The sequence below is a fragment of the Camelina sativa genome, chromosome 17 (genome assembly GCF_000633955.1).
Source record: "Camelina sativa cultivar DH55 chromosome 17, Cs, whole genome shotgun sequence".
Lineage (NCBI taxonomy): Eukaryota > Viridiplantae > Streptophyta > Magnoliopsida > Brassicales > Brassicaceae > Camelina > Camelina sativa.
Genome location: NC_025701.1, coordinates 9,717,610 through 9,741,930, shown reverse-complemented (window position 1 = coordinate 9,741,930; position 24,321 = coordinate 9,717,610). Strand labels below are relative to the sequence as shown.

The 24,321-nt window shown below is 37.2% G+C and overlaps 8 protein-coding genes across 9 annotated transcripts in view; 5 read left to right on the top strand and 3 right to left on the bottom strand.

Annotated features, from left to right (window-relative positions):
• On the bottom strand, positions 1,470 to 3,237 carry LOC104756446 (AT-hook motif nuclear-localized protein 27-like). The gene has a single exon (XM_010479044.2). It carries the CDS (start codon positions 2,675 to 2,677, stop codon positions 1,721 to 1,723), a length of 957 nt encoding a protein of 318 aa, XP_010477346.1. The 5' UTR covers positions 2,678 to 3,237; the 3' UTR covers positions 1,470 to 1,720.
• On the top strand, positions 8,605 to 9,892 carry LOC104756443. 2 transcript variants are annotated; one of them, XM_010479042.2, is made up of 6 exons: positions 8,605 to 8,752; positions 8,860 to 8,949; positions 9,042 to 9,180; positions 9,275 to 9,406; positions 9,495 to 9,585; positions 9,681 to 9,892. In XM_010479042.2, the coding sequence occupies exons 2-6, from the start codon at positions 8,861 to 8,863 to the stop codon at positions 9,821 to 9,823; spliced, it is 594 nt and encodes a 197-aa protein (XP_010477344.1). In that variant the 5' UTR covers positions 8,605 to 8,752; position 8,860; the 3' UTR covers positions 9,824 to 9,892. The 2 variants fall into 2 exon arrangements, with proteins under 2 accessions (XP_010477344.1, XP_010477343.1); XM_010479041.2 differs by having other exon boundaries at positions 8,850 to 8,949.
• On the top strand, positions 10,013 to 13,494 carry LOC104756445 (RNA-binding protein 38). The gene is made up of 7 exons (XM_010479043.1): positions 10,013 to 10,801; positions 11,175 to 11,319; positions 11,460 to 11,586; positions 12,178 to 12,220; positions 12,324 to 12,637; positions 12,731 to 12,857; positions 12,939 to 13,494. The coding sequence occupies exons 1-5, from the start codon at positions 10,595 to 10,597 to the stop codon at positions 12,621 to 12,623; spliced, it is 822 nt and encodes a 273-aa protein (XP_010477345.1). The 5' UTR covers positions 10,013 to 10,594; the 3' UTR covers positions 12,624 to 12,637; positions 12,731 to 12,857; positions 12,939 to 13,494.
• LOC104756442 (increased DNA methylation 3-like) lies at positions 14,108 to 16,507 on the top strand. Its single transcript, XM_010479040.2, has 3 exons — positions 14,108 to 14,221; positions 14,785 to 15,959; positions 16,064 to 16,507. Exons 2-3 carry the CDS (start codon positions 14,834 to 14,836, stop codon positions 16,306 to 16,308), a joined length of 1,371 nt encoding a protein of 456 aa, XP_010477342.1. The 5' UTR covers positions 14,108 to 14,221; positions 14,785 to 14,833; the 3' UTR covers positions 16,309 to 16,507.
• LOC104756440 (probable inorganic phosphate transporter 1-8) lies at positions 16,796 to 19,898 on the top strand. Its single transcript, XM_010479038.1, has 2 exons — positions 16,796 to 17,584; positions 18,571 to 19,898. Exons 1-2 carry the CDS (start codon positions 16,899 to 16,901, stop codon positions 19,493 to 19,495), a joined length of 1,611 nt encoding a protein of 536 aa, XP_010477340.1. The 5' UTR covers positions 16,796 to 16,898; the 3' UTR covers positions 19,496 to 19,898.
• The window catches only part of LOC104756441 (cysteine protease XCP2-like), a 6,382-nt gene continuing 1,859 nt past the window's right edge, over positions 19,799 to 24,321 (bottom strand). Inside the window, exons 2-5 of the mRNA XM_010479039.2 lie at positions 20,809 to 20,915; positions 20,503 to 20,738; positions 20,269 to 20,409; positions 19,799 to 20,177 (exon numbers count right to left, since the gene is read on the bottom strand). Coding sequence (XP_010477341.2) covers positions 19,962 to 20,177; positions 20,269 to 20,409; positions 20,503 to 20,738; positions 20,809 to 20,915 — 700 coding nt within the window. The 3' untranslated portion in view covers positions 19,799 to 19,961. The remainder of the gene's footprint in view (positions 20,178 to 20,268; positions 20,410 to 20,502; positions 20,739 to 20,808; positions 20,916 to 24,321) is intronic.
• LOC104759320 (probable inorganic phosphate transporter 1-8) lies at positions 20,922 to 23,665 on the top strand (the record flags this gene model as incomplete). Its single annotated transcript, XM_010482267.2, has 2 exons — positions 20,922 to 21,349; positions 22,338 to 23,665. Coding segments are annotated over 2 exons (1,353 nt in total), but the record flags the coding sequence as incomplete, so codon positions are not given.
• LOC104756439 (cysteine protease XCP2-like) lies at positions 23,597 to 24,315 on the bottom strand. The gene is made up of 3 exons (XM_010479037.2): positions 24,270 to 24,315; positions 24,036 to 24,176; positions 23,597 to 23,944 (listed from the first exon to the last, which is right to left on the bottom strand). Exons 1-3 carry the CDS (start codon positions 24,297 to 24,299, stop codon positions 23,729 to 23,731), a joined length of 387 nt encoding a protein of 128 aa, XP_010477339.1. The 5' UTR covers positions 24,300 to 24,315; the 3' UTR covers positions 23,597 to 23,728.

Here is a 24,321-nt window from a genome sequence, read left to right as displayed (position 1 = left end):
TACTTCTATGCTTGTAACGGTTGTCTTTATTAACCAATGGGTCCAATACCTTTGCTAAAACCCCCCCCCAAAGCAATATTATATGCCTGAATAAATGGTATAAAGATGAATGAGCTATGAAAAATAAAATAATATTTTACCCAATTTTTTTTGCATAATTGCAAAAGAATATGTTTCTATGAATTTGTTTATATAATTTTTAGTGGAATGTACGATGATGATTCCATTCTAATTAACGAATATCATTAGATTTTAGCAGAATATAGATTTGCATGCTTCATTACTAGACAATTTGCACTTTTCATGTCCTTATTCCAAAATTATTTCATTTTTTTTCTAGCAATATATATATATATATGAAAAACACGTTTTGTAGTGGAAGAACACGAAAATGAGAATACATAAACCGGCCGGTACAAAACCATAAATATATTTGAACTGTTGCTTGAGAGATAGATTCTTCATACCAGCCAAAATCAAGAGGTTCGAAATCTTAAACGAAGACTACGTTTGTAACATGAACAGTATATATGTGACCTACAAGATATTTGCTTAAAGCTACTTGTGCCTTGAATGATCATGTTGTTAGGTTACACTTTACAACTCTCTTAGAAAAGATCGGACCGGTCTAGCTAACTGAAGCATTGATGCATATATATTTTATGTAGGGACTTCAAGTAACTTTTGTGGTCGAATGAAAAACATATTGACATGGCCATTACCTCCAAATATACATGCATGTCGTATTTGTAAACACACAGTTTAGACAAACTGTCTCTAAACGCTAAATATTTCTAATTGCCGTGATTTTTTTCTCCTAGATAGTAAGACAAGGTGAGAGATCGCTTAGACGGTCATGTCCCTAAACGATTTTAGATAGCTATTTACACATACTTAAACGAATTTAAACTGTTCAAACGGCTAAAGTATACGTTATAAACAGTCGAATGATTAACTACACCATTTAGATACACTACGTTTCGATCAATATGTGGGCTAATTCTTAACATTTTATAGATAAATATTACATTGAAGTTTGTGATCTTTAACGGTATACGCGGTTTAAAAGATGCCATATATACAAATATATAACTACAAAATTTAGATAAGTGCACTAAACATTTTAATGAATATGTACACTAAGTTTAAAGTTTTGACCTCATAGCTATATATTAAATTGAAGTTGTGAACAAAAGTTATAATGAATGTTATGAGAAATATTTGAGTACTAGGCGTTATAAACATACTATATTAGACTATGATTTTGGAAACGTATTCTAGAATAAACCTATATATATATATATATGTATATATAGACAGTGCAACTTCCAAGATGTACCCACAGATATACTTCATCATCAAGAATACGTCGTGAAGCTCAAAAAAAAACTTAAAGGAATAATGAACTCATTAATAAATAGACCTATACATCTATCAAATCGAGCTAATAATTATAATAACACTAATAAGGTATACTGCAGCACGGAACCCTAGCAATGAATAAAAGAAAGGCATACATATGGAGAAGTTTTACTAACAGCACGAGCAACAAAAATATGCATTTCTCTAACATCTATCAAAGATGAGAAGAAAAGAAAAATAGGAGAAATCAAATATGCATATCAGCTGCTAAACATTAAACACCAAAGATCCCAAAAGAGAAAGAGACGACTCCACAAGATGAGAAAAACACATAAATTTCCGGAGATTTAAAATTCGATTAAAAAGGTGGTCTTGAAGGTGTTCCAGCTCCCCATCCAAGCAAATGAGGATCACCAGAAAACCCATAACCACCCACATTACCTCCTAACTGTCCCTGACCGGTCACTCCTGACGGCGGCGATGCTGATGGAGCTTGCTGCATCTGCGGTGGTCCTCCTCCTCCTCCTCCACCAGCACCAGCACCAGCACCTTCTTCTTCTTCCTCTTCCATTGGTAGTCTCTCGAAAACCGCATTTGAGAACGAAGCAGCCATTAGTATAACTGGAGCTGATGCAATAAGCGGAGCCACCACGCTTCCTCCAACAACCTGACCTTGCCCACCGGCTAGAAATATTGACAAACCACCTGCACCAGGCGGTGCAGGTGGTGGCAAAACAGTCCCCGTTAGTGAAAGAATCTCAAACCTTCCATGTAAAGTCACAACTCCTCCTCCTCCTCCACCGGACACACCACCACCATTTCCGGGAGTGACTGGCTGACGGAGAGTGACGTTAGAAACGGTACCGTTCCCTCCTAGAACTGAGACGCCTCTCCCTCTCCGCCTAGCGTAAGTGGAAACACTCTCAACTATATCAGCTCCGGGAGATACTTCAAGGACGTGAGATCTAAGCGCGTTGGGGCTGTCGCGGGTTACTATGATCGGTGGCTTTGCTTTGTTCTTAGATCCCGGTGGACGTCCACGTGGACGTTTCCCTGGTGTTGAGCTTGATGTATTCGGGTCTGAATCAGGTCGACCCTGTTGATGATGATCCTTGTTTGAGTGTTCAGATTCTCTTGAATCATCCGACGGTTGCTGTTCCTGTTGCTGTTGTTGCTGCTGATGCTGATGCTGATGATGCTGGTCTATAAGATTGATTCCACCCTGCGGTTGAAGGTGCTGGTGGTGAATCTCCGGTCTGAAGAGGTTATGAAAGTATCTAGAAGCTCCACCGCCTTGCTCGTAGCCGCCTTCCATCGCCGGCGCATCTACTAATTCTCTCTCCCACCACTGCTTATTCGCCAGCTCAAATCAATTTCTTGATTCTTGAAACTTGATCCTTCTCGCTCATATATTGCGGAGGTGAAGAGAGAAACAAGAAAAACTCAGATCGAGAAGTCAAAAGTCAGGATTTTGAGGAACTAATAGCCAAAGCATTAAGGTGTGATCGGTTACACAAGCCGACAAAATATTGAAACAGACCAAGAACAGAACTAAACTAAAGACCAAGCAAAAGATAAGAAAGAAAAAGGTGACTTATGTTAAATGAACTCTTTTAGGAAAGGTAAGAGGAAACCCTAGTTAGGTGGCTTGATTTAGGGCAAGAGGAAGAAGCAGTTTCTTCTTGCATACGAGTCGTAGTTTTAGTGACTCTGATGTACTCTGGAGAAAAAAGGAGAGAGAAGCTTGAGATTCATGTGCGACTCTGCAATAAATTGTTGGTCCTCTCCTTGAACGAGGAAAGTAAAAGCAAAGACATACACCGAGAATTTAGCGGAGAAACAGTCCCCTTTATTATTAGTATATCAATTAATTTACTACTAATTATCATGAATAATACTCATGTTGTTTTGAAGTTTATTAGTAATACATATTCACACAAGCCGACAAAAAAGTTTGTGTGTAAGTGGTTATCCTTACATAAGATCCCAAACAAAACTAGGGGTTCGTCACAGGTTTTCTTTGGCTCCAATCGGATATAATAAAAGAATGACATTTTTTATAATAATTTTTGAATTTTGTGGGAAATTATTTAGAAGAGAATCAAAAGATAATGAAAACGTATTGTTAGTTAAAAAAAAAAAAAACGTATCATGTTGACAAAATTTCAATACAAAATTTCAAGTAGAAGTTGGTTGGGTACAAAGATATATATATAAACCAACATCCCCTTTAAACCGCGTGAAAGTTATGTTTAAACGAAAATTATCTACTGCTCATGCTACTGAATTTTTTATGTGTTCAAGAAAGCGCTAGATGGTATCTGGGCGGTGATCCAGCGCCTAGCGCCTAGAACGCTTAATCGGAGCCTAGACGGTTTTTAGGCGGTTTAGGCGTTTACAACATAAAACATTATATATATAAAATTATGTATAAATATATGTTAGAAAAATAAAAATAAATATAAATTATATACAAAATTAAGAAAAATACATTTATTTAAGTTATATTAACAACATATAAACATTTATAATTACGTATATAGATATAAAACTTAATAATTTAAATATATATAGTTAAAAATCAAAAATAAAAATAAAAATTAAATTAATGTAATTTTAAACGGTTTAGGCGGTTATATAGGCGCCTGCTGAGCGCCTAGCGCCTAGACGGCGCCTAGGCGGCCGCCTAGACCGCTTTCTTGAACACTGGTTCTTAGTCACTAAAACATTTTTCGTATAAAAGAAACTGACAAATACTATTTCGTCTTCTCTTAAAATTTGCTTAAGCTTCTTTTTATTCTAAAATTTAGTAATAACTTGCATCATCCTCACAAGTGCTCTAGTGAGTTCTATAAACAAAACGAATAACTTTATTATATATACATATTCAAATAGTTTATATATATACTTTTGTCAACTAATCTTGTAAATGGAAATTTTAATTAAATAACAAAACATATTTAGTAAAAACGGGTCCTTATCTTATAGTATTGTATATGGTTAGCAAATGTATACTACAATAAAGACGAACCCACGTTCTTCACTAAAACAAACGGATAGGAACAATCTTTAGTAATAAAAAAGAGAGGATTAGTCACTTTTAAGCGTTGCAGAACAATTATTGATTAACCTTTGCTTTATTGATTGATTATTAATTATTAATTTATTTCCAACTCCAGCCAATTTATTTGTGTGTGTGTTTGTTTGCTATTACTAAACTATATATCTATAGTCGTTGAACCCGAGCTAATTTAGATATCAAAGAATCGATGTTCTTTCTAAAGTTTCCCACTTGTTACATCTGATATTTATTAATTTATATCCACTTTTATTGTCGTGGAAGAGAGCATAAGCCGCATAACAAAGATCAATCAATCTAGATAATGGCCCTTTTATCATAATGAGATCTATATATTCATTCCTTTAAATATCGTAAGACGGAGTGGACCCTTTCTAATGATACGTTTGGAGAAAGTTAAATGATCCATTAATGTGAAAGACTAGTTAATAATTATCACAATGTCAAATTAGATGATAGGAGGAGTATTAGCATTTTCAAAAATAATTGATAAGTACTCCTCTTTTTTAACTTATACATGTGTAGTATTAATCTGATCCACACTTTCTTTAACATGGGTATAACAACATACAAAAAAATCAGAAAAACCCACTTTGACACAGATCTTTTTTTATATATAGAAATCATTATACGTTTTTATTTATATAAAAATGAATATCGTCTTTCGTAGTTTTAATTTTTACAAAAAAAATTGGATAATCCCTAAAACACTTACCAATTGCATCAACCCATCCAAATTATTGCATATTAATGTATTGAACTGGCTAATTAACTCGATCCGACCCATTAATGCATGACCTCACATCGGACCGTGACTGGTTGTCATAATTTTTAACTGCACCCATATAGTAACACCTAAGCTCCTTCAACGTGGAGGCATGTGGCCTGAACCATGTGTGGGACCCGATCCTCAGTAGGAAAGTAGGAAACGGATCGGATCAAACCGTCCATCCTCATGGCATGCGGGACCCGCGGACCGTCGTTTTCATCGGCGCAACCCTGGCGAGTCAGGGCTCGGTGCAATGTACTTGAACCGCACACGTTAGCTTGGTTCGCACGTGCACAGACAAAAGTCACGTGCGGTCAAAATGTCAGAGCATGAAAGTGAAAGGCAAGCTGCGTGACCACGTGGAGGTGGTCGGAATCATCGGTACTTGGTCAATACCTTATCCAATCACAGTACTCCTCCCGAATCTATCTAACTTACTTTCGCTTCTTTTGCCCGTATTTCTAATTCTCAAAAGCAAAAAAACGTACGTGAACTTTTGTTTGCGTATTTCAACTATCGAAAAAAATAACACTGGTCCAATATTTTATTTTATTATTATGATCTCATATGTAAATTGAAAACGAAATGTGTGCAATCATTCGAGAAACTTAGCAAATAAGCGGGAGGTGTTGTTCACTGTTTAGTGCATTGTACTTATAATTTTATCCCTAGCGAGAGCTACACGCCAAATTAAGCAGTAAGCGCATCATGTAAGTGTATAAATGTGTGACTGTCCTAAGTTTTCGTAGACGCTACTTGTCTAGACGGATGAACGTTTTTCTCTAGTTAGTATTTAAGACTATATATGTATTAATGAATCAATACGTTAAGTTATCGTCACGTGGAATTCAATGTTAAAACTTACTTATAATTCACCGCACAGGTGTCATAAGAGGTAACTTAACTTATTCTTGGTTTTTGCCTAAAAAATAGTTATCCTTGGTATCTGTAAGAGTTTATATTGTCACCAAACATGGAATATAAATTAGTTATAATTATCCCGACAAACACACATTGACCAAAATATAATTTATTGATTGTCAGCGATGTAAACATCTCAAAAGGATGCTGCTTAATCCAAGTAGTATAGTCTTGTATCAGGTCGGACATGATTAAAAAAAGAAGGAAAAATCGTGAGATTAGATATCATGCCCTCTTTAACCAAAACAAATAATAATAATCCGGACAACAAATTGTGATGATTAAGATTTACGGACACCTATCAATCAATCAGTAATTTAGTACGCTTATTTCCTTTCTTTTCTTTTTAGCTTTTTTTTTTTGTTATGTATGTGAGATAGTAACGGCCGGTAACGTCATTCCTATAGTTTACACTATATACACATACTACCAATATCTAGTCTACACGTACCGTATGTTTTCTCCGAAACCTTACCAAATAAGTTGGCTGACTTGAAATTTTTATTTATTGATAGTTGATTATTGGATGTAGAAAAAGCCTTGCATAAAAAACAATCAACAAGTCTAATCGAGCTCTTTATATCAAATTGTCAATCAAATCACACTTTTTGGTTTGTCTCACGGAATCTAACATGTCCGCTTCTTTGCTTTGCTTTGTACAAGAAGAAATACTAATCTCCATTTATTTAAGTGAATTGGTGTAATAAACAAACATGCATGGTTGGCACAAAATACAAATATGGGGGAAATATATAACCTATATGTTTTATTTTCAATATATATTCCGAAAACTTTTACATTAGTTTCTTTTTAGTTTTATTTGTTAGCATATCTTCACAAAAGTTGATTTGATCTCATTAACTATAAACTTTTTAACCTTTCGTGCATTTGTATGATATGAATTACTCAAACGATGTATAGCTTAAACGGAGACTATATGATATGTGCTTTAATAGTTTGTATTAGTGCCGTTAATCAAAGCTAGAACTCTTTGAATCTGTTTCACATATAAAAGAATGCTAATTTATTCTATCCTATGGATCAATAATTACATCGTCATATCCCTGTTCATAGTTGTTTTTGTGTTATAGTCTCTTCTGATTATTCTTTGTATTATAAAGCGATATATGAAGAAGGTTATATATATATATAAGGATTATTTAACTCTTACGACTTTGACTTGACATTTTATTCTCCATAGACTGATGATAGACAACTNGCCGTTAATCTAAGCTAGAACTCTTTCAATTTATTCTATGGATCAATAATTCTATGATCATATATATCCCTGTTCATAGTTGTTTTTGTGGTGTAGTCTCTACTGATTTTTTCTATGTATTATAAAGCGATATATGAAGGTGTGTAATAGTATATAAAAGGGATTATTTAACTCTTACGACTTTGACTTGACATTTTTATTCTCTATAGACTGATCGACAACTAAATAAATAGGATGAAATCTGTATTATATTGCTCCTATCAATCTGGAGAACTTACTTGGTTTCCCAAATATACCTATGTTACTATAAAATTAATTTGTGTATAATAATAGTTTTTTTTAACCAACGTAATGATGGTCACAAGTTAAAAGGGAGCTAGTAAAAAACTAAAACTCAATTAGTATAATTAGTGGTCTCCAGACTTCTACACTATTATTTTTTTCTAAAAAAATAATTGAAAAGCAGTTGTGATCAATCAGAAATTACGGGTCAACTTTTTCGATAATGCCCAATCCCATTCTCACATCTTTGGCGACTTGTGATCTACCACTACCCCCATCCACCAGTTTTTTTAAAATTATTTTATTTATAAAGCCCGGAGAAGAAAACAAAACCAAGTGTCTTGTCAAATAAGTATTAATTGCCTCTTTCATTTGTTTCTCTAGTCATTCTGAATGTGAACAAGCCTTCTTAGTTTATATTATACATATAAAATATGAATGTGAAGTGAACTTACAAACTGTTTTAAGCACAAAAAAACCTATGATACCAAAGAAGTGTTTTTAAGAATATTGTTGGTTAACATATACACTAACATTATTTGGGAAAAACTAAAGTTGAGATTTATTTGACGTAAGATCACAGTAAATTATTATAAAGGTGATTTGATTGAATAGAGAAATTAACTATTTAAGTAGGGGAGGGAAGCAACATGGGCAAATTGCCAATTTGGTTTTAGAAATGGAGCCTACATGTTTACCTGACTCTTTTGGACTTTCTGAGTTAGTGTCCGAAGCCTTTTGGGCCCCCATATTGACGAGGTCCCTACACACCAAAAACCAAAGACAGGACAAAAAACTATTCTTAGAAACTCGCCACGTAGATATTACAACGTGGAGATCTGCCCACGTGTTACAGTTGCTGTGTGTGGCCACGATCCGTTTTGTTTTACAAGCTATTAAAATTACAGGTGTTTAAATATTAAATTGGGCCTTTATGTAGCCCAATTAAGTGATATCAGCGCAATCAATTATAGAAGGCCCAAATCCCACGCATCATCTCGATCGAGTGGAATCAAATCTAGCTCCGAAGTCGCCGGAATCGTGTTCCCTGTCAGGCCGTCGATCCAAGGATCACCGAGAATCTATCATCTCCGGTGACTCGGTGAGAGTCTGATTTCGGGTAAGTCGATTCGATTTCGGTTTGATGAATCCTTATTTTTCGTGTTACGTCACTGAGAAAACAAACTGTAAGAATAACTTTGGGATTTGTTTCTCAGGACTTTATAGGATGCTAGAGTTACGTGATAGAGGATGCCACTTGCTTATCTTTGTAATCGTCTTCGTAAGTTTTGTGTCTTGTTACAGCCATGAGAAACAGTAAGTGTGCGTAATCGTCTTCACATTATTCCCAATTTGGATTCTTTATTGGTACAATAGAAATGATGTGATTAGGTGGATTTGTCTCTTAGGTTTGATGGGAAAACTTTATATGCTGGGAAGGAACTATGGAAGGAGACACTGCCATTGCAATCTGGTTCTCGAGTTTACAAATTAGAAGGGCTTAAGTCAAATTCTTGGTATGAAGTCAAGATATCGTACCCAGCTTCTGTATGTCAATTTTTTGTTATCTTGCTTTTTGTTTCCATGTGTCTTTTGCTTGTTGAAGTGTTGGATATCTGATCTTTAGTTATGATAATAACAGATACCGGCTCTATTTACGCTGCAACTACTGAAGAATGGTGAGGTGGGTTTGAAGCTGAACCAGATGAGGAGATTACTGAACACTGAGAAACTGATCTTCAAAACCGAGAGTCTTGAAGAAGTTAATAACAAGGTATTGGTCCATCATTTTCAACCAGTTCCTTTAACCTTTGAAACATTTATGAGATATGACCTTAGAGTCATTTTTGTTTCTGATTTAGGACGGATTATATGTTTTGGTGACGGTTGAACCTGAAGGCATTGTAGCTATACCAAATGTCAAAGAACGGTCCTTCATCATTTACAACATAGGCAAGCTCACTTACTAGCATCAATCTTTTTCTTTTCACAACATAGAAGTTGTAGTGAATGAAGTCTGTAAACTCCCCTTATATCGTTTGTGACAGTTTGTGAAGAACAGCTCTTAGGCATTCCTTACTCAAGCTGGTCAGTGGTGGTTTTGGTTGTTTTGTGTCTAGTGGCGGCGTTGATTCTTCCAAAGTTTCTCCCGTCTTATCTTGTAATCAAAGATGGAGATCGTGATCGTTAAGAAGACGCATTGGTTTAATTCCATTACACACTGATGTTTGTTTTTCTGTTAAGTGTTAACCTTTAGTTACAGGAGCGTTGATTATTAAATTAAAACGACAATTAGTATTAATACGATTTTGAGCGGGACCCATCAGTATGAGAGGGACGAAGAAGAAGAACAAACTCTTTTTTACAATTTCTCTCTCTCTCGAACAATTCATGAATCAAATAATCACGCATCATCGTCTTCGTCATCACCAACTTCTTCATCATCATCATCATTCTTCCTTTCTATCTAAATCCCTAAAATCACTCTAATTCTTCCTCTCTTTTCCCATTTCCTCCAACCCTTTGATTGTAATTCGTCTGTGAATCGTCTCTCTCGACCCATCCTTGTACCTAACCCCGGCACAGACTCTTCTCTTCTTCTTCTTTCCGTGGCCTATCTTCCAAAGTTTTTAAAACCCTTTTCCCCCAACTTTTTTTTTTTATTTGTTCTGTTTTTTTTTTCCCGGGAAATTTTATCTCTTTATTTTTTTTATTTTTTTTATGTCATGATCATTACTTTGTCAAGTATGATCCTTTATTAGGTGTCGTTGGGTCCGATCTCTCTTCTCTTCGCAGACCCTGGTAAACCCTAGAATTTCCTCTTTTCAAATTCGATCTGTTCTGTTTTCTTCATCTTTAGGTTTAACCACCACTCAAAACTTTGTCTAGGGTTTACTGGGTCTAGTTTTAGGGTCTTTGGTTATCTTCTATTGTATAAAGTTTCTGTCTTTTGGTTCTAATCATGGCGTATCATTCGATTCCTGGCTCTGGGTTTCATTACTTGAACTCTCCTTTTGGTGATACAACTTTTACTAAAGTCTTTGTTGGTGGCCTTGCGTGGGAGACTCAAAGCGACACTCTTCGTCGGCATTTCGAACAATATGGTGATATCTTTGAGGCCGTCGTTATTACTGATAAGAACACTGGTCGCTCCAAAGGTTACGGCTTTGTGAGTCTCCTAATCTTTTGTTTTGCTTACTTTTGTTCTATGTTTCTATGGCTGCTTCTAATGAACAACATCCTCTGCTTCCATTGTATGCTTATAGATTATTATTAGATACCAAAATGTTGCTTGAGAGTTATAACTATAGTGACACTTTTGGTAATTGGTAAATGATCTGCTTGACTTTAGGATTCCTAGTTCTTTGAATAACCATATAGATGTTGAATTCGGAAAATGCTGCTTTTGATGAAACTTCTTGCCATCTTTGCTAACCATTGGACTCCCTTTTCATTCGTTTGATGTAGATATCTGTTTGTTTATATGTTCATGATTGTAGTATGACTCACTACTATGTTTATGATTTTTATGGTGGATTTAGGTGACTTTTCGAGATCCAGAGGCTGCTAGGAGAGCCTGTGTCGACCCAACACCTATTATAGATGGCAGACGCGCCAATTGTAATCTCGCTTCTCTTGGCAGACCTAGGGTCCCTATGCAATATGCCATGATACCCAATTTTCCTGGTCAGTCTTGCTTCAGTATTCATCTATTCCTTTTCTTCTCATTACTTGACCTTAATATATTTGGTGAAATATTCAGTTTGTCGATGGATTGTTACAGTGTAAACCTTTAATTTGTTGCATTGTGTATTTTGTTTGGTTAGGGCGGATAAGACCTGCTCCCCCATATGTTGGAAGTGTGCAGAGTCCTCGCGGTTCACTATTTGGAAGCCATCCGCATCAGCAACCACCTGCTTATAACTACCAACATGGAGTGGTGTATCCTTATGGGTGAGTTGCGCAGTTTGAAGCTCACAAAATTGCATTTTATTGTTTTATTGTAAATATGCTATAGCAGACATACTATGATAAGCGTATCAGTTCTAATGTCTACTTGGTAGTCTATCTCACAAAGGTTGAACATATGTTCAGTCACTTTGGTCAAGTGGCATTTACCGATCACAGCATGGACAATCACTTGGATATTCGACGAGCTAAGCGTTGATAGTAATCTTCTGCCACTTAGTGTCTTGAGTGTAGCACTATGATGTGACATGTTGTGATTGGTAACTTGCAGGAATACAAAAATATAATCGCAGAGGATATGTGGCCGAACTCAATTATTTTTTGGACAGGCAAGGTCATGACCTGTTTTTCTGACTTTGATAGGGCCGAAATGATCTAAAAATTTCCAATGGACATATTGGAGTAGACACTTTAGGCCATTTCCCGTAGCTTAAGCACCTTCCCTTCATAGTATAACGTACTTTAGCCATTGATGTATAATTGCTACTCGTCTTATATATAATCTCTTAAAGAGTGTCTAGCAAAAACTTACTCACTTGTGTCTAATATTAGTTGTTCGTTTATTGTGTTCCTCAGGGTTACACCATATGGACCTGACTACATGTACTCACAATCTCAGGTAGGCGTCTGAAACTGCTGCAGTCCTTACTTTCTTTATGCATTTTAGACTGTTATGACCTTAGTTAGTTATAAAATCATGTCTTCTCTTCATGGTGTCGTAGGGATTTTATGGTCCTTACATGGGTCAGCAGTACATTCAGGTGTATGGAGTACCTGGGGCAGTTAACTCACCAGGGTATCAATACGGGCAATTGAGTCAGACTATTCCCGGTGGTCAAGGTTATACAGCAGTTCAGGGTTATTCTCATCCAGGAAGTCATGTTCTGCAGCTTGGTGGCACTTCACCTATGTCTGCTATTCAATCTCCATATCCTTCAGCTTTAGCTCCAACACAGCAACGTATCATTGTCCAGACTCCTCAATATATGCAAAGTAGCGGTTCTGATCAAACAACGGGGTGAAAAATTTCATCAACGTAAGCTTTTTGGACTTTTTTTTTGGGTTTAAATTGGATTGGAGATGATACTCGCTTACATACACTATATCGGTGTTATTTGTTGGGTTTCAGTTAGTAATCCTTGAAGACTGCCGAAAAGGAAAATAAAAAACTAAGGATAACAACGTAAAAGCTACTCTGAGTATTGGCAGGCTTCCTGTTTAAGCTTTGCAATTATTTGTTTTTTTGCATTCTAGAGGTAAGCTTTGGTACATTAGCTGCATTTTTAGTTTCAGTACTTGCAAATGTTTTCAACCTCGCCACTTTACCGCTGTTACAGGTCATAAGTAGTTCTTGCTCACTGAAGAAGTAAAAAAAAAGGGTTGCTCTTGGGAAGGTGGATGAAGGAAAAAGGACAATGGAAGCTGCAGGAGTTGGTTGTGCTTCTGTTTACGTAACCCTCTCAGCATGTGTATAGCCCACTACAAGCTTTCTGGCATAAACTATATGAATGAATGGTTGAACCCTGGAACCGGTAGGATTAAGTTTGGTTATATATATAAACACATACAGATGCATATAGAATGGTGGATTCAAAACCTGATTCTTATGGTAGTAAAAGTAGTCTTGTTACCACTAAACACTCTTTCTAAGGCATAGGAGAGTGTTAGTAAAGAAAGATTATAATAAGGTAGATTCTGAAGTCCTATAAAGTCGAGTCATCTGCATTGTAAGTAAAGAAATGAATGTTTATAGTGTTGGCTTAGCTTCTTGTCTGTTCATATATTCTTTTAGATCGAGGAGTCTTCTCTTCTCCATGTCTGTACAGAGTTCTAGACTGATAAAATTGCTCTTGTTAATTGTTTCGGTGTATGAATCCCATCTTCTTCTGCTCAGATTCCTTTATTACTTAACTCCATTTTTCTTCCATTTCTCATGAGCACTTTTGATTGAGTCAATGTAGTATACATATTCCTTCTTGGACTCGTTTTTTTGTTCATCAACCTTGAACACAAATAAATTGAAATCCTACTTTTATCATTGGTGAGGTTATTAAGGTACACATCCATGGATCCATATGATTGAAGTTTGCAGTATTGGTTACTAGTATATAAATTTAGATGGAAAATATTTAATGAGAGTGTCGTGGACTCGTGGTAGTAACGGCAAGGTAATGATGTTTTGAAGTCCGACTGTCCGAGGAATCTCTGAACCTAGAGATGGTTAGTCTGCAAAATGCACAGAATCATGAGTCAGTCTCAGCGTATTAAAATGTTAAACCATTTTCCCACCACTTCCTCTCTTTTGTTATTCTTGTTTTTAATGGGCCTTTCGGCTTTACAAAAGAAAGCCCAATAAAACTCTAAAAACAAAGACGGCACGTGGCTATTATAACCGCATGTGACAAGTGATACCTCCAAATGCGGTTATATTTCGGGTCCCACGTGTAACGAGCCAAAGGACCCCATTCCCTTTGCATTTTTCCCCTACCAAAACTTTTGATTGATTATTCAGCAGACAGAACCAAAAAAAAAAAAAAAAAAAGAAAAAAAAATTCTCTCTTCTTTGCTCCTTCCTTCCCTTCCTACTCCGAAGCTTCGAAGCATCACGACAGAATCAAAGGTACCAAAAATCACATTTTTGTTAATCATTGCCCACTGATGTTTAGTTTCGGGGGTTCTTCTCGTTTTCTCAATGAAATGTGTGATTATTACAATTGCAATGTTGGATTAATTTTTCACAAATCGATGGCCTTTTTTAAGTAAGAGTTTAGAAAACCCTATTTTTTTATCTCCTGTGTTGTGTGTTATTGTGAACAACAATGTGGGTTCGATTCTTGCAATAGAGAGTACTAACAGTGTCTTCTTCAACCGTGATGGACCTTTGGGATTTTTTAGGGAATTTTTGTTTTCACTTTGAAGTTTGAACTAGAGCTACTCAAATGAGCTTTCTGGTCTCTGCATTTATTTGGGTTTTTTTTTTTTTTTTTATTCTGTGTAAAATTGGATATAATTCACTGTTCAAAATGATTAACTAGACAATGGTGGAAATTTATAAAGCTATATATATGATGACTGAATCTGGAATCTTTGAGACACTCATGTGCCTAACATTTTGGGAATGTCCTTATTGTTTCCATGTATGTGACACACTGCATGATGCTGCCACTTTTATATGTTATGCAGGGTTCATTGATATATAATATATTCCCTCATTTGCTTGAATCAAAAAAACATGAGTCTGTGTAGCGATGGGTTATCGAGCGATCAGTACTTCTTGGTTAATTTCATCATGAGTAATTATTTGGGTCCTGATGTGTATTCTGATAACCCAAGATGCTCAGCTTCTCAGAGACTAGCTAAAGGTTTACCACCTTACACTTTGATGCACGTTGGATCTTCCTCTCTCACTGTTGCTCAGCTTCAGAACCTCTACTATAATGTACTGAGAAACGCCAACTCCAGCCTCCTTCTCCATCCTGACATGATTTATATGTATCTCAAGGGTTATCTACCTATGGAACCCATTGGAAAGTTTCCTCAGTTTACGTCTTTTTTCCCCACGAATCTTCACCAGCAGAAAAGGTATTCCCCAAGCCACGAGATTGTGAAAGGGATTGTTGTTATCGGTGAACCTGCACTGGACTTTCTAAGCAAGGAAGAGCTTCAAAGATTTAGATGCTTGTCGCGTTTGAACGACTTTAAAATCGATAGGGTCATGTCTCTGTGTCCTCCACGTGTGCAGCTGGATGAGAGCCAGGGAACAGAGCAGGACTGTTCGAGAAATGGGGATGCAGCGACATCTAATGGACTTGTTACTAGTGAAGACTACAATTCATCTGGAGAGCCTCGAGAAACATGCAAGAGAAAGAAAGAGGAAGATGCAGTTGTTAGTTGCCTGATCAGTAAACCAGATAGACTCTCTGTGGACATTCCAGTAAGCCAGGGAATGGAGCAGGATTGCCTAAGAAACGGAGGAACGGTATCCAGTGGAATTGTCTCTGACCAAGAGGGAGAAGAAGCAGTTGTTGGTCATGCTGTTGTTTCTGGAATGAGTAAAACCCCTGAAAGATTTCGGGAGACATACAAGAGAAAACGGTTCAAGAACTCATCAAGAAAGGCAGCAAACAAGAATGGTGAAACGCTTATGGAAAGAGGCAGAACAGATAAACCCACCAGTCAGGCACTTATACCTGTTCCTCCTCCTGACATGAAGGAATGTGATGCAGAACCGTCGGTTGTCACTACCGGAACAGCCAGTAATAGAACGCTAGGACCATCTGTTGGTGTTGTTGACATTGGTGTCAACAATGTTGCATACTTTTTTCAAGTTGCTTTGCCTGGTGTCCGCAAAGATTACGGTATAGTCATGCTTTGTTGTTGTTACACAACTAACTATTTCCATAGGTCTCATCGGGTCTAAGTGATGAAACACATGAATTGGTTTGGTCATTTTTGTGTGCAGGTGAATTCAGCTGTGAGATTGAATCAGATGGTAAGGTGATACTTGAAGGATCGACTACGACAGGCGAGAAAACAATCCAGAGGCATTCTCGGGTTTTTGAAATGAATATCCGGAAGCTGTGTCCCTCTGGACCGTTCAAGCTATGCTTTAGCCTCCCAGGACCAGTTGATCCACGGCTATTCTCTCCTAACTTCCGATCAGATGGTATCTTCGAGGCTGTCATCATCAGACACAAAGACTCTTAACTAAACCGGAGGTTCCTACAAAGTTGAAAACTTCAGGATCTCTTATGTTAATGGATACAGAAGCTAGGCCAATCAAACCGCATGTAAAGGACAGATCATTCACTCTTTGTTCATCTTTTAGGACATGACACCGTCGATTTTGCTTGCTCATCATCAACTGAGAATCTTTTTGTCTAAACTTGCCGAACCAATTGTCACTTGTCCACTCTTCTCAGTAAGTGAATCAAACCAAAACCAACCGTATTAAACCGACTAGTAAAAAAATTCAGGTTTTATTTGGTTACTAATTAATCTAAACTGCTGGAAATTTCCAAACAATATGATGTTCAGGTTAGTGCCCATCGTGACAACATAAATATCAAAAGGACCAAGTCTTCCTCGGAGTCAAATCATAAGCATATTCCATACTCATAGAAAATAAAAATAATGAAATATTACAAAAGTTAAGTCGTTATAAGAATCATTGTCCTGTTTTCGTACTTTTGTCTTCTCATGAATTCGAAATCTTGATAAACAAAACAAAATAGAAAGAAAAAGAAAAGAATAAAGCTCTGGATTCAGAATCGCAGAGAGTGGAGAAGAAAGCAAAGATGGCAATAAAGATATTGTCATCGCTTGATGCAGCTCGAATACAATGGTACCATTTCAAAGCGATCATAGTCGCAGGAATGGGTCTATTCACCGACGCATACGATCTTTTCTGCATCGCACCGGTCATGAAAATGATTAGCCATGTTTATTACAACGGTGACTCGATCAACACAGCCGTTCTTTCAACTTCTTACGCCATCGCTCTACTCGGTACAGCCGCTGGTCAACTCATCTTCGGTTACCTCGGTGACCGAGTCGGTCGTCGCAGAGTCTACGGACTCTGTTTAGTCATCATGATCCTTAGCTCCTTCGGTTGTGGCTTCTCCGTGTGCACGACTCGCCGCTCTTGTGTTATGGTTAGCCTTGGTTTTTTCCGGTTTATTCTTGGTCTTGGCATTGGTGGTGATTACCCGCTTTCCGCTACCATCATGTCCGAGTTTGCTAACAAGAGGACTCGTGGCGCGTTCATAGCTGCCGTGTTCTCTATGCAAGGGTTGGGGATTTTGGTTAGCTCTGCCGTGACCATGGCTATCTGCGTGGCGTTTAAGAGCGGTGGCGATGGGTTTGAGGTGGTTAAGGAGGCTCCGGCTGAAGCTGATATCGCGTGGAGACTTATACTTATGATCGGTGCTCTTCCGGCTGCATTGACGTTCTATTGGCGTATGTTGATGCCTGAAACCGCAAGGTCCGTCGTCCATCATCTCTTTTTTTGTTTACAAATATTTAATTAGAATTATTGTTTATATACATATGTTTGCCAATCACAAATCAGTAAAGGACGTAATGCAGGACGTTCTTGCTCACTATTTTTATTTGCTCACTAGATTTGATCATTGTGTATATAATTAAATTACATTCTATTTTTTTAATTACAAAAACAGTTGTCTTGATGTTTTGATGAGTGAAGGAACGTATTTGTCACCATACATTTGACTTAGAACGAATTTATTTATTTCTTTGTTTGTCAGCTCTTCTCTAGTTTAGGAACATTGTAACTGTATGTTATACCAAACCAAAAACAAGTTTAACTGTATTTTCTAGTTAGTAAGTAATTGACGTGATTAAAACGAATATTCCTTTGATATAATGGTTCTAATATCTCACACACATATATAATATTAGATTCCTTAAAACATATTATTAGATTTTTTTTGTTGTATGTTTTAATAGCTAGGTTTTATGAATATAGGTAGGTATGTATCACTTATTTAAGGGTTACAATTTACAAGTTGGTATTTTGTTTCGAAGGAGTCATTGACTTTGTGAGGGATAAGCATAACACTATGGTATATACCTTATATACGCCTCTTATCCTTTTCTGTATATTCATTTTATTCAACATTAGCCATCCCAAGTTTCCACCAATCATACGTCTACATTATTTTTTAATCAATACAACAGCAAAAATTATTTTATATTCTTTCATTTAATATTTATATATACCTCATCAGGTCCTCAGGTAAATCACCGTATCAGCTCCAGCTAATGAAGCAAGTTTTGTCTTTTCATTAAAATTATATACAACTAAACTAAATTATCCTCACACGTACTCTTCATAGTTCTTAATTCCAACACACTATTATTGCATCCATCAGTCAAAAAGGAGTTAAGAAAGTAAAGTCGATTTTGTAAATACTTTAGTTTAATTAAAATTAGTACTGATGCATGCAGATACACAGCACTTGTGGAAAACAATATCGTCCAAGCAGCAAAAGACATGCAAAGAGTCATGTCAATATCTCATCTCTCCGACGAAACCACGACGGAGCCACCACCTCTGCCGCCGCCTGCTTCCTACAAACTATTTTCTCGTCGCTTCCTCCACCTCCACGGCCGAGACCTCTTTGCAGCCTCCGTTAATTGGTTCCTAGTAGATGTCGTCTTTTACACAAGCAACCTCCTCCTCTCCCAAATCTTCAGTCACTACTCTGATAAACCTTCTTCCTCCACCCCAGAAAACGTCTATGACGCAGCCTTCGAAGTTGCGGAATTAGGAGCCATCATTGCGGCTTGCTCTACCATTCCCGGATACTGGTTCACAGTTTACTTCATCGACAAGATAGGTCGTGTAAAAATCCAGATTATGGGGTTTTTCTTCATGGCTGTTATTTATTTAGTCGCGGGGATTCCATACAGTTGGTATTGGTCAAAGCATGAGCAGAACAAGAAAGGCTTTATGGTTCTCTACGGTTTGATTTTCTTCTTTTGCAACTTTGGTCCCAACACTACAACTTTTATTATTCCCGCGGAGCTTTTTCCGGCTAGGTTTAGGTCTACTTGCCATGGTATATCCGGTGCCGTGGGTAAGCTTGGGGCTATTGTGGGCACTGTTGGATTCTTGTGGGCTACTAAGGAGATGGATGGAGATGATATAAACCAGGTTTATCCCGAAGTGAATCGTATGAGAATTGCTTTTCTGGTTCTTAGTGGCGTTTGCATTGCTGGAATCTTTGTGACTTATTTCTTCACCAAGGAAACTATGGGAAGATCGTTAGAGGACAACGAGCTTGAACAAGATAGTAATGATGAGGGTGAAATTGAGCCACCGATTGTTAATGGGCAATCCTCGGCGAGCACTTTGCTTCAAACGCGATGATGATCAATTCAAGTTGGGACAAAGGAACGTTAATTACATGTATTTGTTTATTTTTCTACTTATCGCTTCTAGATTTTTTGTTTATGTCTTCCTTGAGTTTTTTTTTTGTTATATATGCTTCTTACCCAAGAAACTGTTTAATCCACGTTTTCTCTGTTTTCTTCAATTTACTTACCTAGAATTAGAAATTTTTCAATTTAATGTTTTTTTTCTTTTCTTCTATTCATCATTTTTATATTCAGTTCCCTAAGCTCTGACTTCATTTTCTTCTTGGTTAGTACTAGAAACTTGTTGATTCTCTGCTACTTATATATAGCTATTATTTGCACATATATAGTTGTTACAAGCTTCAATTGAAGAGAGAATGATCTGATGTCAAAAAAGACAGACATTGTAGTTTCATGACAACAATATTCATAAAGATACGAAGATGATGAAAGACATATAAGAGAGAATGATCTGATGATCACTTAGTTTTGGTGGGGAAAGAAGCCATCTTGTTGATACCACAAAGACCCTCTGGTTTCCCGGTGTTCCTCTTCAACCTGATGTAACCTTTCTCTCCCCATTTTGGTCCCCAAGAATTCCTTACGATGATGTAATCTGAACCCCTGCTTGATCCATACCCAACCGCAGCCACACCGTGGTCTAGGTCAACCCCGCACTTCCCATCAAACACGCCCTATATATAGAAAAACAATAATGATTCAAACCTCAGGAAATTTGAATAACTTAACCAAATTTCTTGATTCATATGTTTATATTTCACTTACGCCGCTGTAGAACTGGAACTCTCTGCCAGAGGCATCAATGGCGACACTGATAGGCTGGTGAGCCAATGCCTTCAAGAGGCTCTTCTCGTCATTCGTAGGTACATTTTGGTGTCCATTTATGGTAACCGTTTCAGATTCATCCTGTTTAGGAAACAGAGAGAGTTAAACTCGGACCAACTTATTTATTATTATGTTAGTTTTTCATCTTTGTTTTTTTTTCGCATTTACTAAAACCTTTTGCATCTCGCAAGTTCCTTCTTCCATAGAGTAGGGATAGTCCACTTCCTTGCGTAGACCTCCGTTTTTGACAATGTACTCAAAAGCATAATCCATGAGACCACCGTTGCAGCCATTGTTGTAGGTCGTGTCACAGTCTATGAGTTCTTGTTCAGACAATGTTGTCAAGTTTCCTGTCACAATCTTGTTTATACCTTCCACCGCAGCGACGGTTGAAAACGCCCAACAACTTCCTGTGAAACAATATTTGAACTAATTAAGAATCTGAAGTTAACACATCAGAAACCAAGATATTTGATTTACCGCAAGAGCCCTGGTTCTTAACATCAGCCACAGCTCCTTTCTTTCTCCAGTCAACAGATCTAGGCAGAGCTTCTACGTCTTTATAAATGAACTCCTCGTAAGATCTTNGAGTCGGTCGTCGCAGAGTCTACGGACTCTGTTTAGTCATCATGATCCTTAGCTCCTTCGGTTGTGGCTTCTCCGTGTGCACGACTCGTCGCTCTTGTGTTATGGTTAGCCTTGGTTTTTTCCGGTTTATTCTTGGTCTTGGCATTGGTGGTGATTACCCGCTTTCCGCTACCATCATGTCCGAGTTTGCTAACAAGAGGACTCGTGGCGCGTTCATAGCTGCCGTGTTCTCTATGCAAGGGTTGGGGATTTTGGTTAGCTCTGCCGTGACCATGGCTATCTGCGTGGCGTTTAAGAGCGGTGGCGATGGGTTTGAGGTGGTTAAGGAGGCTCCGGCTGAAGCTGATATCGCGTGGAGACTTATACTTATGATCGGTGCTCTTCCGGCTGCATTGACGTTCTATTGGCGTATGTTGATGCCTGAAACCGCAAGGTCCGTCGTCCATCATCTCTTTTTTTGTTTACAAATATTTAATTAGAATTATTGTTTATATACATATGTTTGCCAATCACAAATCAGTAAAGGACGTAATGCAGGACGTTCTTGCTCACTATTTTTATTTGCTCACTAGATTTGATCATTGTGTATATAATTAAATTACATTCTATTTTTTTAATTACAAAAACAGTTGTCTTGATGTTTTGATGAGTGAAGGAACGTATTTGTCACCATACATTTGACTTAGAACGAATTTATTTATTTCTTTGTTTGTCAGCTCTTCTCTAGTTTAGGAACATTGTAACTGTATGTTATACCAAACCAAAAACAAGTTTAACTGTATTTTCTAGTTAGTAAGTAATTGACGTGATTAAAACGAATATTCCTTTGATATAATGGTTCTAATATCTCACACACATATATAATATTAGATTCCTTAAAACATATTATTAGATTTTTTTTGTTGTATGTTTTAATAGCTAGGTTTTATGAATATAGGTAGGTATGTATCACTTATTTAAGGGTTACAATTTACAAGTTGGTATTTTGTTTCGAAGGAGTCATTGACTTTGTGAGGGATAAGATAGCATAACACTATGGTATATACCTTAATACGCCTCTTATCCTTGTCTGTATATTCATTTATTCAACATTAGCCATCCCAAGTTTCCACCAATCATAGGTCTACATTATTTTTTTAATCAATACAACAGCAAAAATTATTTTATATTCTTTCATTTAATATTTATATATATACCTCAGGTCCTCAGGTAAATCACCGTATCAGCTCCAGCTAATGAAGCAAGTTTTGTCTTTTCATTAATAAATTATATACAACTAAACTAAATTATCCTCACACGTACTCTTCAAAGTTCTTAATTCCAACACACTATTATTGCATCCATCAGACAAAAAGGAGTTAGAGAGTAAAGTCGATTTTGTAAATACTTTAGTTTAATTAAAATTATACTGATGCATGCAGATACACAGCACTTGTGGAGAACAATATCGTCCAAGCAGCAAAAGACATGCAAAGAGTCATGTCAATATCTCATCTCTCCGACGAAACCACGACGGAGCCACCCCCTCTGCCGCCACCGGCTTCCTACAAACTATTTTCTCGTCGCTTCCTTCACCTCCACGGCCGAGACCTCTTTGCAGCCTCCGTCAATTGGTTCCTAGTAGATGTCGTCTTTTACACAAGCAACCTCCTCCTCTCCCAAATCTTCAGTCACTACTCTGATAAACCTTCTTCCTCCACCCCAGAAAACGTCTATGACGCAGCCTTCGAAGTTGCGGAATTAGGAGCCATCATTGCGGCTTGCTCTACCATTCCCGGATACTGGTTCACAGTTTACTTCATCGACAAGATAGGTCGTGTAAAAATCCAGATTATGGGGTTTTTCTTCATGGCTGTTATTTATTTAGTCGCGGGGATTCCATACAGTTGGTATTGGTCAAAGCATGAGCAGAACAAGAAAGGCTTTATGGTTCTCTACGGTTTGATTTTCTTCTTTTGCAACTTTGGTCCCAACACTACAACTTTTATTATTCCCGCGGAGCTTTTTCCGGCTAGGTTTAGGTCTACTTGCCATGGTATATCCGGTGCCGTGGGTAAGCTTGGGGCTATTGTGGGCACTGTTGGATTCTTGTGGGCTACTAAGGAGATGGATGGAGATGATATAAACCAGGTTTATCCCGAAGTGAATCGTATGAGAATTGCTTTTCTGGTTCTTAGTGGCGTTTGCATTGCTGGAATCTTTGTGACTTATTTCTTCACCAAGGAAACTATGGGAAGATCGTTAGAGGACAACGAGCTTGAACAAGATAGTAATGATGAGGGTGAAATTGAGCCACCGATTGTTAATGGGCAATCCTCGGCGAGCACTTTGCTTCAAACGCGATGATGATCAATTCAAGTTGGGACAAAGGAACGTTAATTACATGTATTTGTTTATTTTTCTACTTATCGCTTCTAGATTTTTTGTTTATGTCTTCCTTGAGTTTTTTTTTTGTTATATATGCTTCTTACCCAAGAAACTGTTTAATCCACGTTTTCTCTGTTTTCTTCAATTTACTTACCTAGAATTAGAAATTTTTCAATTTAATGTTTTTTTTCTTTTCTTCTATTCATCATTTTTATATTCAGTTCCCTAAGCTCTGACTTCATTTTCTTCTTGGTTAGTACTAGAAACTTGTTGATTCTCTGCTACTTATATATAGCTATTATTTGCACATATATAGTTGTTACAAGCTTCAATTGAAGAGAGAATGATCTGATGTCAAAAAAGACAGACATTGTAGTTTCATGACAACAATATTCATAAAGATACGAAGATGATGAAAGACATATAAGAGAGAATGATCTGATGATCACTTAGTTTTGGTGGGGAAAGAAGCCATCTTGTTGATACCACAAAGACCCTCTGGTTTCCCGGTGTTCCTCTTCAACCTGATGTAACCTTTCTCTCCCCATTTTGGTCCCCAAGAATTCCTTACGATGATGTAATCTGAACCCTTGCTTGATCCATACCCAACCGCAGCCACACCGTGGTCTAGGTCAACCCCGCACTTCCCATCAAACACGCCCTATATATAGAAAAACAATAATGATTCAAACCTCAGGAAATTTGAATAACTTAACCAAATTTCTTGATTCATATGTTTATATTTCACTTACGCCGCTGTAGAACTGGAACTCTCTGCCAGAGGCATCAATGGCGACACTGATAGGCTGGTGAGCCAATGCCTTCAAGAGGCTCTTCTCGTCATTCGTAGGTACATTTTGGTGTCCATTTATGGTAACCGTTTCAGATTCATCCTGTTTAGGAAACAGAGAGAGTTAAACTCGGACCAACTTATTTATTATTATGTTAGTTTTTCATCTTTGTTTTTTTTTCGCATTTACTAAAACCTTTTGCATCTCGCAAGTTCCTTCTTCCATAGAGTAGGGATAGTCCACTTCC

Coding starts and splice junctions, on each gene's coding strand:
- LOC104756446 (XM_010479044.2), bottom strand. CDS start 2,677: ATGGAAGGCGGCTACGAGCAAGGCGGTGGAGCTTCTAGATACTTTCAT.
- LOC104756443 (XM_010479042.2), top strand. CDS start 8,861: ATGCTAGAGTTACGTGATAGAGGATGCCACTTGCTTATCTTTGTAATC. Junction 9,181..9,274: donor AGATATCGTACCCAGCTTCT/GTATGTCAATTT, acceptor TGATAATAACAG/ATACCGGCTCTATTTACGCT. Junction 9,586..9,680: donor CTTCATCATTTACAACATAG/GCAAGCTCACTT, acceptor CGTTTGTGACAG/TTTGTGAAGAACAGCTCTTA.
- LOC104756445 (XM_010479043.1), top strand. CDS start 10,595: ATGGCGTATCATTCGATTCCTGGCTCTGGGTTTCATTACTTGAACTCT. Junction 10,802..11,174: donor GCTCCAAAGGTTACGGCTTT/GTGAGTCTCCTA, acceptor TGGTGGATTTAG/GTGACTTTTCGAGATCCAGA. Junction 11,320..11,459: donor CATGATACCCAATTTTCCTG/GTCAGTCTTGCT, acceptor TTGTTTGGTTAG/GGCGGATAAGACCTGCTCCC.
- LOC104756442 (XM_010479040.2), top strand. CDS start 14,834: ATGAGTCTGTGTAGCGATGGGTTATCGAGCGATCAGTACTTCTTGGTT. Junction 15,960..16,063: donor TGGTGTCCGCAAAGATTACG/GTATAGTCATGC, acceptor TTTTGTGTGCAG/GTGAATTCAGCTGTGAGATT.
- LOC104756440 (XM_010479038.1), top strand. CDS start 16,899: ATGGCAATAAAGATATTGTCATCGCTTGATGCAGCTCGAATACAATGG. Junction 17,585..18,570: donor TTGATGCCTGAAACCGCAAG/GTCCGTCGTCCA, acceptor TGATGCATGCAG/ATACACAGCACTTGTGGAAA.
- LOC104756439 (XM_010479037.2), bottom strand. CDS start 24,299: ATGGAAGAAGGAACTTGCGAGATGCAAAAG. Junction 24,177..24,269: donor GAACTTGCGAGATGCAAAAG/GTTTTAGTAAAT, acceptor TTTCCTAAACAG/GATGAATCTGAAACGGTTAC. Junction 23,945..24,035: donor AGTTCCAGTTCTACAGCGGC/GTAAGTGAAATA, acceptor TTCTATATATAG/GGCGTGTTTGATGGGAAGTG.